The following is an 11,949-nucleotide window of genomic DNA, read 5'->3' as shown; positions in this document are numbered from 1 at the left end:
TCCCCAATAGTGGGGATCCCCAAATCCAGATGGCTCCTAGGCCCACCCTCCCTGCCATGTGACCAGAGGGTTGTGCAATCCAGACCCCTCCCAGAGGGGATTTTTGAGGAGGGCCCCCATGGCCCGCCCCTGGGGGTGGGTGGGCGGGGGCTGGGCCAAATATATATAGGGGTGGTGGCCAGGGCCAGCCTAGCCTGCTCTGAACCGCCATGCTTGCTCTGGAGGCTGCACAGTAAGTGGGTAACCCCCAAACCTGTTCTTGGGCCCCCCTGCCCACTCAGCACGGCATCCTCAGCTTCTGTGACCCCCAGAAGCAGGTGGTAAGGGGGTGATTCTCCATCAGCTCTGTCTTTCTAGACAAGGTTCCAGAGATGGCATGTTCTGGAGACACCCCCACCCCACCCCCTGCCCCGACCCTATCCTGCCCTGGTGCTCCCAGGTGTGCCGTCTGTCCTCGACAGTATTGCATGGCTCATTTCCTGGCACTCAGCACCTTGAGTTCTGTCTGTCTCTACTTTCTTCTGTCCAGCCGATTCCTTTGGTTTCTGGTTCTGCCCTGGCTGCCCATCCTGGGGTACAAGAAATGAGCTGCTTAGCTCTAACCCCCCCCCCACACACACACACACTGTGTTCCTTGCTAGCCTGGATCTTTAGTTCATTGCTGCTCCTAGTCTCAGCCAAACTTATTAAGACACTCAAACCCAGTCCTCTGACCACCCTGTCCCCAGCTGTCTGGGGACTTTCTCCCCTACTTTCCCTGCCTCCCCCAGCGTCTGTACATGCAAATCCCAGGGACACTGGGGGACATTTGCCTGGTATCCGCCCCCTACTTCCTGTCCCGATAGGGTTGTGGGGGGGACTGGGGAGAAAGGCTGGGCGCACACAGGGACAGCCCACAGACTGCAGAGCTGTGGTGGGTGATCACAGCTGCCACCATCTCCCCTCTGGGCCCCACAACCACTTTGAGACTCAGGTGGCTGAGGGCGGCCCTGACATGCCCCTGTGTCTCTCTCCTGCCAGGCTGGACGGCCCACACTTAAGCTGTTTGGTGAGTTGGAGCCCCCCCCCCCCCACTCCCCGGGTATGTAGCACCCGGCATGGCCCTTGGGAACTAACCTTACTAAGATCATCTACTTCTGGCCCAGTTTCCAGTCTCTGTCTCTCTGTCAACCTGACCCCCATCTCCGCCACACCCGTTATTTTTCTCAAACTCGGAGCTACTTCTGAGACCTGTGTACCTGTCTAGCCCTGTATGACCTCTTCTTTAGAGTTATGGATCTTACACCTTTTTGTTTGTTTGTTTTGTTTTGTTTTTTCGAGACAGGGTTTCTCTGTATAGCCCTGGATGTCCTGGAACTCACTCTGTAGACCAGGCTGGCCTCAAACTCAGAAATCTGCCTGCCTCTGCCTCCCGCATGCTGGGATTAAAGGCGTGCGCCACCATGCCCGGCTAGATTTTACACTTTTTAACTGTAGTATTTTGGACACTGTATTTCCAACAGTTTTGAACTCATAACCCAACAATGAGACTTCTCCTATGGTGGTGGAGAAGCCCTTCTGCCTTGTGTTTTGTTGGCCTTTGTTGGTTTGGTTTGGTTTGAACTGAGACAGGATTTCTCCTGCCTGACTTTCCGACTCCCTAGGTGCCCCACAGTACTGGGGATGTCCACGAGAGACACCTGACGTGTAGGTTATTTAAAACGGATGTCCTGGGTGTGCATCAGCGAGTGCCTTCATGCTGTATACCTCTGTAGCCATTACCAGACCCAGATCTAGAAATTTTCCATTGTTCTGGAGTCCCTTCCTAGGCGGTCTCACCCAATATTTTATACTGATTCATTTGAATGTTTCCAGTGACTTATATTTAGGTCTGTGGGGCACCTGGCCTCTTTCCTTCCGTGGAGTGTTAGGTACCTATTCTCTCCTGTTGCTGCATGGTCCACTGCCCACCAGAGCAGCCGTGGTTTGTTTATCCCTCTCACTGAGATGTTTGTGGTCTGGGGTCTGAGCAGAGCTGCCTGAGGATGCTCTGTGCGTAGAGGTTTCCGTCTCCGCTGCACAAACAGGAGTCGATGGGTAGCACACATCTGCTTCAGGTCTAGTCTCACGGCCTCTACAAGGGCTGTGGCTGAAGGTGGTGAATGCACGTTACCCCATACTCATTGGATGAGGCTAAACAGCTGTTCCAAGTTCTGGGCCAGCCTGAGCTACAGAGTGGGTTTCTTGGGTACTAGTTGCTTACTGGACACTACCAGGTTTCCTTGAGGGTCAGAGCCATGGCAGATGCTAGCTTCTGGGTGTGTCTTATTCATGGATCCAGTCTCTGGGTCTCTATTTGTTTCTGTCCCCATCAGCCCTTCCCCCCCTCACCTGTCTGTCAGTCTTCCCCAAGGTTGGGGAGGGAGTGTCTCCAAGGCCTGAGATGACCCTGTCCTCACTCCGCCAGTACCCAGAAGGTGTCTTCTATGACCTGGACAGCTGCAAGCCCTTCAGTTACCCAGATTCAGATGGGGGCCTTGGTGAGTGACCCCAGCTTCATGCCATCTTGGGCCCAGTTCACAGAGGGTGACCTGAGGCTCATGGGAGCTTTCCCCTCAGCAGGGCAGCCCCTCCCCAAGCCACCTCTTCCCCCACCTCCCGCCCATCTGCTCCCCCATGCAAATCCTGGGGTCAGAGATTTGCACAGCTTACAAAGGCCCCTCTGTGTGGGACCTTGAGGGTGCGGGTCTCGGACCTCCTTCAGCTACTAACTCTGACCCTTCTCCCAGACTCGACATGGGGCTGGACAGAGGCCCCGCCTGCTCCTGCCATCGCTCCCTATGAGGCCTTCGATCCTGCTACGGCTGCCTTTGCCCACTCCCAGACCGTGCAGCTCTGTTATAGCCATGGTCCTACCCCCTCCACCTACAGCCCCATGGGGACCCTCGACCCAGCCCCCAGCTTGGAGGCCCTGGGGCCTGGCCTCCAGGTATTCCCCCCAGAGGACTTCACCAGCCAGGTGAGGAGCAGGGACAGCATAGAGCGAGAGCTCCCACTTCACATTTCCTGTACAACCTCTGAGATGAACTTTGGGATTGGGGGGTGGGGGAGCACCAGAACACCCTTCCAAGGTAACTCAAGTGTCCCCTGGGCTCCACACTGTATACATCCGTTCAGAGGGCAGGCCCTACCCATGCCATCTGCTGGCTGTATAGCTTGGGGGGCAACTGCCTCGACCTCTCTGTGTATTGGGACAAGGACCAAGGCCAGTGTCTACACTGTACAGGAAGATGTAGACCCAAGTAGTGAGAGCCACAGAGGTGGGGAGGACGGAGGGAGTGCTGTGCAGGTGACCCTGGGCAGAGGTGGGGAGGACCAAGAGTGATGTGCAGGTGACCCCGGTCTCCCACAGACCCTGGGCTCCTTGGCTTATGCTCCATACCTCAGCCCTGTGCCATCAGAGGAAGGCGACATCCTACTGGACAGCCCCGCCCTGGAGGTCTCGGACAGTGAGTCAGACGAGGCCCTCTTGGCTGGCTCCGAGGGGAGGGGATCTGAGGCAGGTATGTGGGGTGGAGATTTAGTGGGGATGCTGACTGGGAGTGGGGGAGAGGATGCAGGAACCAGGGCTCCCTAAACACTAATACTTCTCAAGGACGTTCCCGGATCCATGCTACTTGTTGCCTGTGTGACCTTGGTCAAGGGCATTGACCTTTCTGTGCCTCGGTTTCCATTGTGCACAAAGACACAGTAACAGCCAAAGGAAACCCAGTACATACCCACAGTCCCCCTCTCCTTACACCTCTGTGTCTGACAACCTTTCAATCCAGTTCTTCTCTGTTGGACCTCAGGTTCCCATATGTAAAACCAGTCATCTTGTTTATACTCTCGCACTCAGTGGAGGGAATCTAAGCACGGGGCTCTATCACTGAGCCAAGCCTCACCCTCTTACTTTGAAAAGACAGACAGTCTCACTAAGTTACCCAGGCTGATCTTGAACTTGGTGATCTTTTCTCAGCCTCTGGAGTAGTTGGAATACTAGGTCCCAGCCAACCAGGCCCAACTCCGTTGTGAAAACTAAAGGGTGGCAAGGGGCTGTAGATCTGGGGGTTCCTTTAACGGACTTCCCCCCTCTTAACGCTGGTATCCAACACCCTGCAGGTGCACGCAAGAAGCTGCGCCTGTACCAGTTCTTGCTCGGGTTGCTCCTCCGCGGGGACATGCGCGAGTGCGTGTGGTGGGTGGAGCCAGGTGCTGGCGTCTTCCAGTTCTCCTCCAAGCACAAGGAGTTGTTGGCTCGCCGCTGGGGCCAGCAGAAGGGCAACCGCAAGCGCATGACGTATCAGAAGCTGGCCCGAGCGCTGCGCAACTATGCCAAGACAGGCGAAATCCGCAAGGTCAAACGCAAGCTCACCTACCAGTTTGACAGCGCGCTGCTGCCAGCCGCCCGGCGTGCCTGAGCGCTCCGCTAAGGACCCCTTTCTGGCCCCTAAGTCCCATGGAGCCCCATATGAGGGCAGTCAGGGTCCTCAGCTCTCCCTAGGCCTCCCCAGAGTTTCCTGTGCCCTGTATGGGATTCCAATGCAGGGTGGTCGTGTTTGAGGGCGCACTGGCCATTCTATACGGTTTCAGAGCGGCAGGTTTCTCTGTGGGGACCCCTGGTGTCTACGGTTCCAGAATCCGCAGATCCTTCTTGCGAGTCCTGTGAGCTCACATGCCATCGCACCAGCAGGTGGCGCTGTCTACAGCCCCCAAACCCTTGTTTGTTGGCCAGATAGGTCGGTCCCTCTGTCCTCCCCTGAAGCCCTTGTTAGATCTGAGGTCTAGTTATGTTTAGAGCTCTCTGAGAACCCTGTGCCACCTGTGTGTGACTTTTCTCTGCGTCCGTTTATGACTTCTGTTTGTTTGAAACAGGGTCTCATTATGTAGCTCAGGCTGGCCCCCAACTTGTAACAATCGTCCTGCCTCGGCCTCCTGAGTGTTGGGATGACAAGGGTGCATCATCACACCAGGCCTTTTCCTTTTTTGAGAGAAGATTTTACTGTGTAACCCGGGCTGGACTATTCTCAAGCTAGTGGTGGTCCTCTTGCCTCGGGCATCTCTTGGGACTCTCTGGGATCTATGTCCGAGTTGAAATGTTGGGAAAGGTAGGGCGGGAGGTTCAGTGAGTCTTATAGGTTGGGTCCTCCCTTCTGGGATCCTCTGATCATATAGGAAGTTCTTTAGGTTCTCGGCAGCCCTGCATTCACACACTGACCGTGCTGTTTGAGGTGCGACCTGCATGTTGTGTTTGAGGGTCATACCGGCACTTGGCCAGTTTGGGATGTGTGGCAGAGGTATGGCCGATTCCTTTTATTTTTGAGATTGGGTCTTATGTAGCTCAGGCTGGTCTTGAACCCACTGTGTAGCTGAGGATGACCTTGAGCCCTCGCCTCAGCCAGAATGCTCAGATGTGAGGCAGCATGCCACGGGACGGTTTCTTTCCCTTTTCTTAAGTCAAGGTCTATTTGTGTAGCCCAGGCTGGCTTCAAGCTCATAACACTCTTCCTGCCTCCGTGTCTGGAACTACGAACATGTCTTACCACCACACTGTGCTTGCCCATGCCATGGGTAGACAGACAGACTTCTAGAGTTGGTCACCCCCCACCCACAAGGCAGGCAAATTAAGTCCCTGCAGGTGCTTTCTTCGGAGGAAGGCCCGCTTTCACAGTGATCTGTCAAGCTAGAGAGCACACCCACAATCCAGATATCTAAGTGTGAATCTTTGGACAATCTTTGTGACTTCTGGCCAGCTTTTCTGGGGCCAGCCTCTGTCCAGGTGTCTGCCCAGGACCCTGCTCAGTGTCTGTCTGTCTCACACCAGTGACTTCTCACACCCGCCTGTTCCGACCCAGTCTTTTCCTTTCAAGTGCTGCAGGCCAAGTAGGCTCAAACTGTGGGTTTGTCTTGGGCGTCCATAGCAGAATCAGAACCCAGAGCTTTGAAGCCTGAGTGAGGGGGGGGGATGGGGGAGGGGAGGTGCACTCAGGCTTCCTTCTCTCTGAGAAACAGAGGAAGACCACGATGACGAAGAGGTCCTTAAAGCTCTTTGCCACCCCAGTGAGCCTTTGACACACCAGAACTCACCTCTGTGGGTGGCCAGGAGGGGGAAGAGGGATCATGGAAGTTCCAGATGTCCATGTGGTCAAGGCTAAACTGTACCAAATAAAATTATTTCTCATCACCATTTTCATCACATGCATAATAAATAAAGCATACATCAAAATTAAGCCGTCTTGGGACCCTTTATCAGGAACTGCCCCCTGCCCCTCTACATGAACTCTTCTGAGACTGTGGCAGTTATACGGAGGGAGGGGGAGGGAGGGGAGGAAGGTGGTGGGCCAGGCTGGGGCTTGAATGAGGAAACCACCGTTTCCCAACCTTGCTTTTCTGCTCACCCCTCCATTCCAGACGTCTGACTTTCGTGTGTTTGTTTGGTTTTTGGTTTTTGGTTTTTTTTTTTGAAGATAGGCTCTTCCTTACATTGTAGTTCAGGCTGGTCTTGAAGTCACGCTGATGGCCCTGTCTCAGCTCAGTCTCTGGAGTTCCGGGATACAGGGGTGTGTCACTACAATGGGTCGCAGTGCCACTTGCCTGCTCCCTAGGGAGCGAGGTGGAAGTTTTTGCACCGCAACCAATGACGTGACAGGACTTTGTGCCCCCAGAAGTCAGGAAGCTTCCGACTGTTAGGGGATTTTTTTTTTTTTTTTTTTGAAAGTAGAAAGGAGGGAGGGACGCAAAAAGTAAAAGGGTGGGGGACCGACCCTGGTCCCTCACCTGGTCCCTTCCTCTGACACCCTTTTGGGCCAGCCACACCTGTGGTTCCCCAAGAGTCCCTCTCCTCCTCCTTACCCGCTCCTTCCCTCTGGTGCTGGGAAGGAGCCCGGCCCGGGCAGCCCTCCAGGGCCTTCCCGGCCTCTCTGCACTTGGCCGGTGACGGGCAGCCGGCCAGGCCGCTCCCATGGGGACCCGGACCAGAACAGGGCGGGAGGGGACACCGAGAACTCTTCCCCGAGGCCGGCACCCGTCCTGCCTACGCGGGGGAAATCGGACTATCCTTCCCGGCTCTGGTTTCTAGAAAACTCCTGACTGGGGTTGGCTAAGAAAGGCTTCCAGAACCCGCCCCGCCCTCCCCGTACACCTGAGACTTCCAGCCCCCCACGCCCCTTCTCAAGACCCAGGATTCCGCTCTCTTTTTCCTTTTCTTTTTTCCTCCTCTTTCTTTGCCCCTACACAAGTGCCCTCTCTGCTTCCTCCCTCTCCCCATCTTGTGCTCTGGCCGCTTCCTCCTTCTTCCCCTCCTTATTCATCCAGGACCTAAGAATCTAGACCCCTGTGCCCCCAGACTCTGGGGTTCCAGTTCCCCTCTTTCTGAGGTCAGGCAGCCTTCACCTTTGCACCTCCACAGACTCAGGTGTCCAAGCACCCCACCCCATCCCCACTAGGGCCCTGGCATCCCTCCACTCCTGTCTGCTCGCTATTTCTCGCCCTTTAGAGCATGCAAGAGGAATGCGGGGCGGCCCTGCGCTGCCTCCTGGGAGTCTCGAGACTCCATAAAGGGCTCCTCCTGGAGACCCACCTGTCCCTGCTAGGGCCTGGCCACAGCCACTGCGGTCCCAAGTCCTGGGAGCAGGAGAAGGTCGCCGACATGCCTGAGGCTAAACCAGGTGGCTGGCCCGAAACCTTCTTGGGGGTGGGGGTGGGGGTCGGGTGGAGGGTAGGGTGCAGACAAAGGGATGCCTACTATGGGAGGAGGGGGTCCTTTGCCTGTTCCTACATCTAGGTAGAGTGTAGGTTCCTTTTCTGCTTGGGGAAGAGGGACCCTTTCTATGTGCACAGATGGGTCTCTTCCTAATGCAGGGCCGACCCTGAGGTCTACTGTCTGTGTAGGGTCGGGAGTCCCCCTTCCTCTTCGGGGACTGGGAGACCCATCTTGGGTAGAAATCTCAGTTGTGCAATTATAAATTGGCCTCGGTTTTCTTTCTCTGTCTCTGTCTCCCTCTCTCTTTGCTCCCTCACCCCACCCCCGCCCCCAAACCCTCCAGGCTGTCCTCAAACTCACTCTGGAGCTAAGGCTGGAAGGGAAGTCCTAATCATACTGCCTCAGTCTACCAAGACTGGACGGCAGGCATGGGCTACCACACCTGCTGGGGGCCTCCTTTTCTTCTTTCCTTCCTTCCTTCCTTTTCCTTTCTTTTCTTTTTTTTTTTTTTTTTTTTTTTTGTCTTTTTTTTTTCCCTTTTTCTTTTTGGTTTTTCAAGACAGGGTTTCTCTGTGTATCCCTGGCTCTGGCTGTCCTAGAACTAGCACAGTAGATCAGGTTGGTCTCAAACTCACAAGAGATCCACCTGCCTCTGCCTCCCAAGTGCTGGGATTAAAGGCGTGCGTCACCACAGCCTGGCAATACAATTTTTTTTTTCCCTACGGGGGTGTCTCTTTTTCTTGAGGCCGACAGGATCTTGCCTGTGCATTGCTGGGGCTCAGCTTGGGGACAGGGTCCTCTCCAGGTGGGCGAGCACCCTCGAGGTAGTTGAGTCTCCTCACTGAGTGAAGATTAGGATCGTGGGGTGCTTCTACAGACACAACAGGACTCCATGTGCATGGATGTTGCTCTTCTGTGTAAACATGAGAACCCCCTTGGTGTTCAGGTCGGGCTTCTGGGAAGGAATTGTGTGTCTCTCTTCCATGGGTGGGGCCCTCTTTTTCCTGCTGTGCTGGGGACGGAATCCAGAGCCTCCTACCTGCTTGGCAAATACTGGCCATGTCCCAACATCCTGTCTCTCTTCATGTGCAGTTAGGCACGGGAGGCATTAGGTTCTTAGGGGTCAGGGAGAGTCTATATGCCGGTTAAGGCTTTCTCCTTTTGTGGAAGTGGGCACTGCACACAAGCCCTGGTGTCACCTACCCCTAGGTGGCTGTTCCCCTGGGGTCAGACCAGCCTGGCTGAGGTAGAGACCAGCTCTCTTGCAGAGACTGACCCATGGATCAGTGACCCGCACCACATGGGAGACTGCTGTGGTCAGCACCAGTGTCTAGTTTCCAACCCAAGGGAAGGAAGGGCTAATTATACCCCAAACCTGAAAGGTCAGGCTGATGGCCAGAGCCTGGGGTGAGGCTACGAGGGGAGGGGGAACCTGACTCCATACTCAGGGTTGGGATCAACCTATGCCTGGAATGGGGGATCTGCACCCCACCATACCTACCTCCATCTGAGGGAGGAAGGCCTGGGGAAGAAGATTTGAGGCCTGGACCCCTGGTTCTGAGGGTGAAGGTTTGGGTCTGGCCTCTGGATTCTGGGGAGAGAACCATTTTCTCAATGTCTATGTTACAGCGGCCAAAAAGGCCCCCAAGGGCAAGGATGCCCCAAAGGAAGCCCCTGCAAAGCAGACTCCTGAAGAGCCCCCCAAAGGTGAGGTGCCCTGGGCTCCGCCAGCTGTCCTCCCCCCTCCTCCGGCCCTTCTCCACACTGCTGTAGACTTTCCTTGTCTCTTTCCTATAACTGTTCCCACACAGGGTCAGAGCCACAGTCCTTCCTGGCTTCCTGGCATCCCAGGCTGCTGGTACTTGACTCTGAGCGATGTCTCAAGCAATTCTTGCCCAGTTCCCAAAGGCTGTGTCCGTATTTACATGCCCTTTATTACCCCGAAGTTCATTCAAGACCATCCTTGAATGGTCCACAGATGGGGAAACTGAGATCCTAGGGGCTGAGGGGTCCAGCAAAGCTTATGCCTTCTGGATTAAAATCCAAGCCATTCCTATGATTTCTGCTTACTGACCCCTCCTGATCACTGCTGACTCCCGAATCCTTTCTCCTGAGCAGAGGCCCCACCCGAGGACCAATCCCCAACTGCGGAGGAGCCCACAGGCATCTTCCTGAAAAAGCCGGACTCTGTGTCAGTGGAGACTGGTGAGCACTTGGGACGAACAGTCTAGAACCTGAGTCTGAAGGAGCCGAGTTCAGTCAGGACCCCTGGATCTGAAGGAGGAGGACTAGGGAGGACTTCTGGATCTCAGGGTGGAGAGTTAGGCCTGGCACCCGAGTCTGAGGAAGGAGGACTGCGTCTTGAGCTCAGGGTGCTCTCTGGAGAGCTGGGTTCCTCACTACCTCTCTCCTGCAGGGAAAGACGCGGTGATTCTGGCCAAGGTGAACGGGAAGGAGCTCCCAGGCAAGCCAACCATCAAGTGGTTCAAGGGGAAGTGGCAGGAGCTGGGCAGCAAGAGCGGAGCCCGGTTCATCTTCAAGGAATCCCATGACTCTGCCAGCAATGTGAGACCCCGACGGGACCAGAGGCGGGGCTGGCTACCGAGCCGGTGCTCATGGAGCTATGGCACCCCCTAGAGGGTGATTGAGGACTACAGCGCGGACTCACTAGGGCCGGCTGGCGCAGTGCTTTGGGGCCGGGGTGGGAACTTGGGGACTGTGAGTCTCAAGCACCCGCCACCCTGGCCCCCAGGTGTACACCGTGGAGCTCCACATTGGGAAGGTGGTCCTAGGGGACCGCGGGGATTACCGTCTAGAGGTCAAAGCCAAGGATGTCTGCGACAGCTGCTCGTTCAACGTGGATGTGGAGGGTGCGCTAGCGGGGGCGCTGGCGGGGGCGCAGGCGGGGCCGGGGCGCTGGCTGGGGTGGGAGGTTCTAGGCAGCCGGGATGGATGCAGATGTGGAGATGGGGTGATCATAGTCTCTCGGAGGAGAGGGTCCAGACTCAGTAATGGAAAAGGGAGAGACAAGGTCTCCAGGCTTTGCATAGGAAGTATAGACTTAGGGGATACAGGTGTTTAGCAGTTTGGGGTGCCTATGCAAAAGCTTAGGCTGCTTCCAGGTTTGTGAGCTGAAGGCTTGGGTAGACAGGGACTCCTGTCTCATAGGATTTGGGTGTATGGGTTCAAGAAGGGGTGCAGAGCCCAGGCAGGTTTAGGAGCAAGCAGGGACCCTGCAGCCTCTGGGGTTCGGCAGCTCACAGTGTGTGGGGCTTGAAAACAGGGGCGGCAGGAATGAGGTTGCCCTGGTCTGGGGAGTAAGGAACTGGCTGGCTGGAGGGTGGGCGTGGCAACCAGTGGGGCGGGCACTCTGAAGTGTAGAGAAGTTGTGCTTTTACATGCTTTACACCCGGCACCAAAGACGAGGCAGGATGGTGGGTGCCAGCCCCAAGTGAGTCTGGGTTTCACAGTGAAATCCTGCCTTAAAGTAAGTAAGTAAATAAATAAATAAATAAATAATAAGTAAAAAAAAAATGAGAGGGAGATGTAGAAAGGTCTCTGTTCCAGACAACACACACACACACACACCACACACACACACACACACACACACGAGAGAGAGAGAGAGAGAGAGAGAGACAGAGAGACAGAGAGACAGAGAGACAGAGAGACAGAGAGACAGAGAGACAGAGAGACAGAGAACGCGCTGTCTAGGCCTGCAGAGAGGGTGTGTTCATAAGAGGGAGGAAAGTGAATTGCGAATGCCTTGGCGGGATATCCCAGTCTTCGGTTGCCTCACAGTCCCCCATCATCTGTCCCCAGCACCCCGTCAGGACTCATCCGGTCAGAGCCTCGAGAGCTTCAAGCGTTCGTGAGTGCTCCTGGGTCCAAGGGAGGTGGAGATGGGGGGCGAGGAGTGGGGACCCTGGGTTAGATCTTAGTGTGGTTCCCACCCCCTCTTAATGATTACAGGGGTGAAGGGAAGTCAGAAGATGCAGGCGAGCTGGATTTCAGTGGCTTGTTGAAGAAGAGGTGAGTTGGCCTAGCTGGCAGAGGGGACAGGTGGGGTCACAGGAGAAGGACAGGAGCCAAGGTGCCAACACCTCATTTCTCTTTATGGACCTCCCTAAATTTTCTCCCTTTCTGTCCATCTTCCTTCCCTCTCCCCCTCTCTCCCCTCCCTTTCCTTCCTCCCTCCCTCCCTTCCTCCTTTCCTCCTTTCCTCCCCC

The 11,949-nt window shown here is 55.5% G+C and overlaps 2 protein-coding genes across 2 annotated transcripts in view; both read left to right on the top strand.

Annotated features, from left to right (window-relative positions):
* Window positions 1-191: 191 nt before the first annotated feature.
* Spib (Spi-B transcription factor) lies at window positions 192-5,084 on the top strand. The gene is made up of 6 exons (XM_021219014.1): window positions 192-232; window positions 1,021-1,048; window positions 2,447-2,519; window positions 2,769-2,998; window positions 3,392-3,542; window positions 4,141-5,084. Exons 1-6 carry the CDS (start codon window positions 210-212, stop codon window positions 4,437-4,439), a joined length of 804 nt encoding a protein of 267 aa, XP_021074673.1. The 5' UTR covers window positions 192-209; the 3' UTR covers window positions 4,440-5,084.
* A 2,508-nt stretch (window positions 5,085-7,592) lies between these two features.
* Mybpc2 (myosin binding protein C, fast type) overlaps window positions 7,593-11,949 on the top strand; it is a 22,055-nt gene continuing 17,698 nt past the window's right edge. Inside the window, exons 1-7 of the mRNA XM_021203248.1 lie at window positions 7,593-7,685; window positions 9,350-9,427; window positions 9,839-9,925; window positions 10,137-10,285; window positions 10,473-10,590; window positions 11,543-11,591; window positions 11,693-11,752. Of these exons, the coding sequence (XP_021058907.1) occupies window positions 7,667-7,685; window positions 9,350-9,427; window positions 9,839-9,925; window positions 10,137-10,285; window positions 10,473-10,590; window positions 11,543-11,591; window positions 11,693-11,752 (560 nt within the window). The 5' untranslated portion in view covers window positions 7,593-7,666. The remainder of the gene's footprint in view (window positions 7,686-9,349; window positions 9,428-9,838; window positions 9,926-10,136; window positions 10,286-10,472; window positions 10,591-11,542; window positions 11,592-11,692; window positions 11,753-11,949) is intronic.

This window comes from Mus pahari, chromosome 1 (assembly GCF_900095145.1).
Source record: "Mus pahari chromosome 1, PAHARI_EIJ_v1.1, whole genome shotgun sequence".
In the NCBI taxonomy this organism is placed as follows: domain Eukaryota; kingdom Metazoa; phylum Chordata; class Mammalia; order Rodentia; family Muridae; genus Mus; species Mus pahari.
Note: the sequence above shows the minus strand (reverse complement) of the source record. Positions and strands in the feature narration are given on the sequence as shown.

What these genes read in the sequence shown, in the direction of transcription:
- Spib (XM_021219014.1), top strand. Translation starts at nt 210, where the DNA reads ATGCTTGCTCTGGAGGCTGCACA. An exon ending in CTTGCTCTGGAGGCTGCACA is followed by an intron (nt 233 to 1,020) that starts GTAAGTGGGTAA and finishes CTCTCCTGCCAG; the next exon opens with GCTGGACGGCCCACACTTAA. An exon ending in GCCCACACTTAAGCTGTTTG is followed by an intron (nt 1,049 to 2,446) that starts GTGAGTTGGAGC and finishes TCACTCCGCCAG; the next exon opens with TACCCAGAAGGTGTCTTCTA.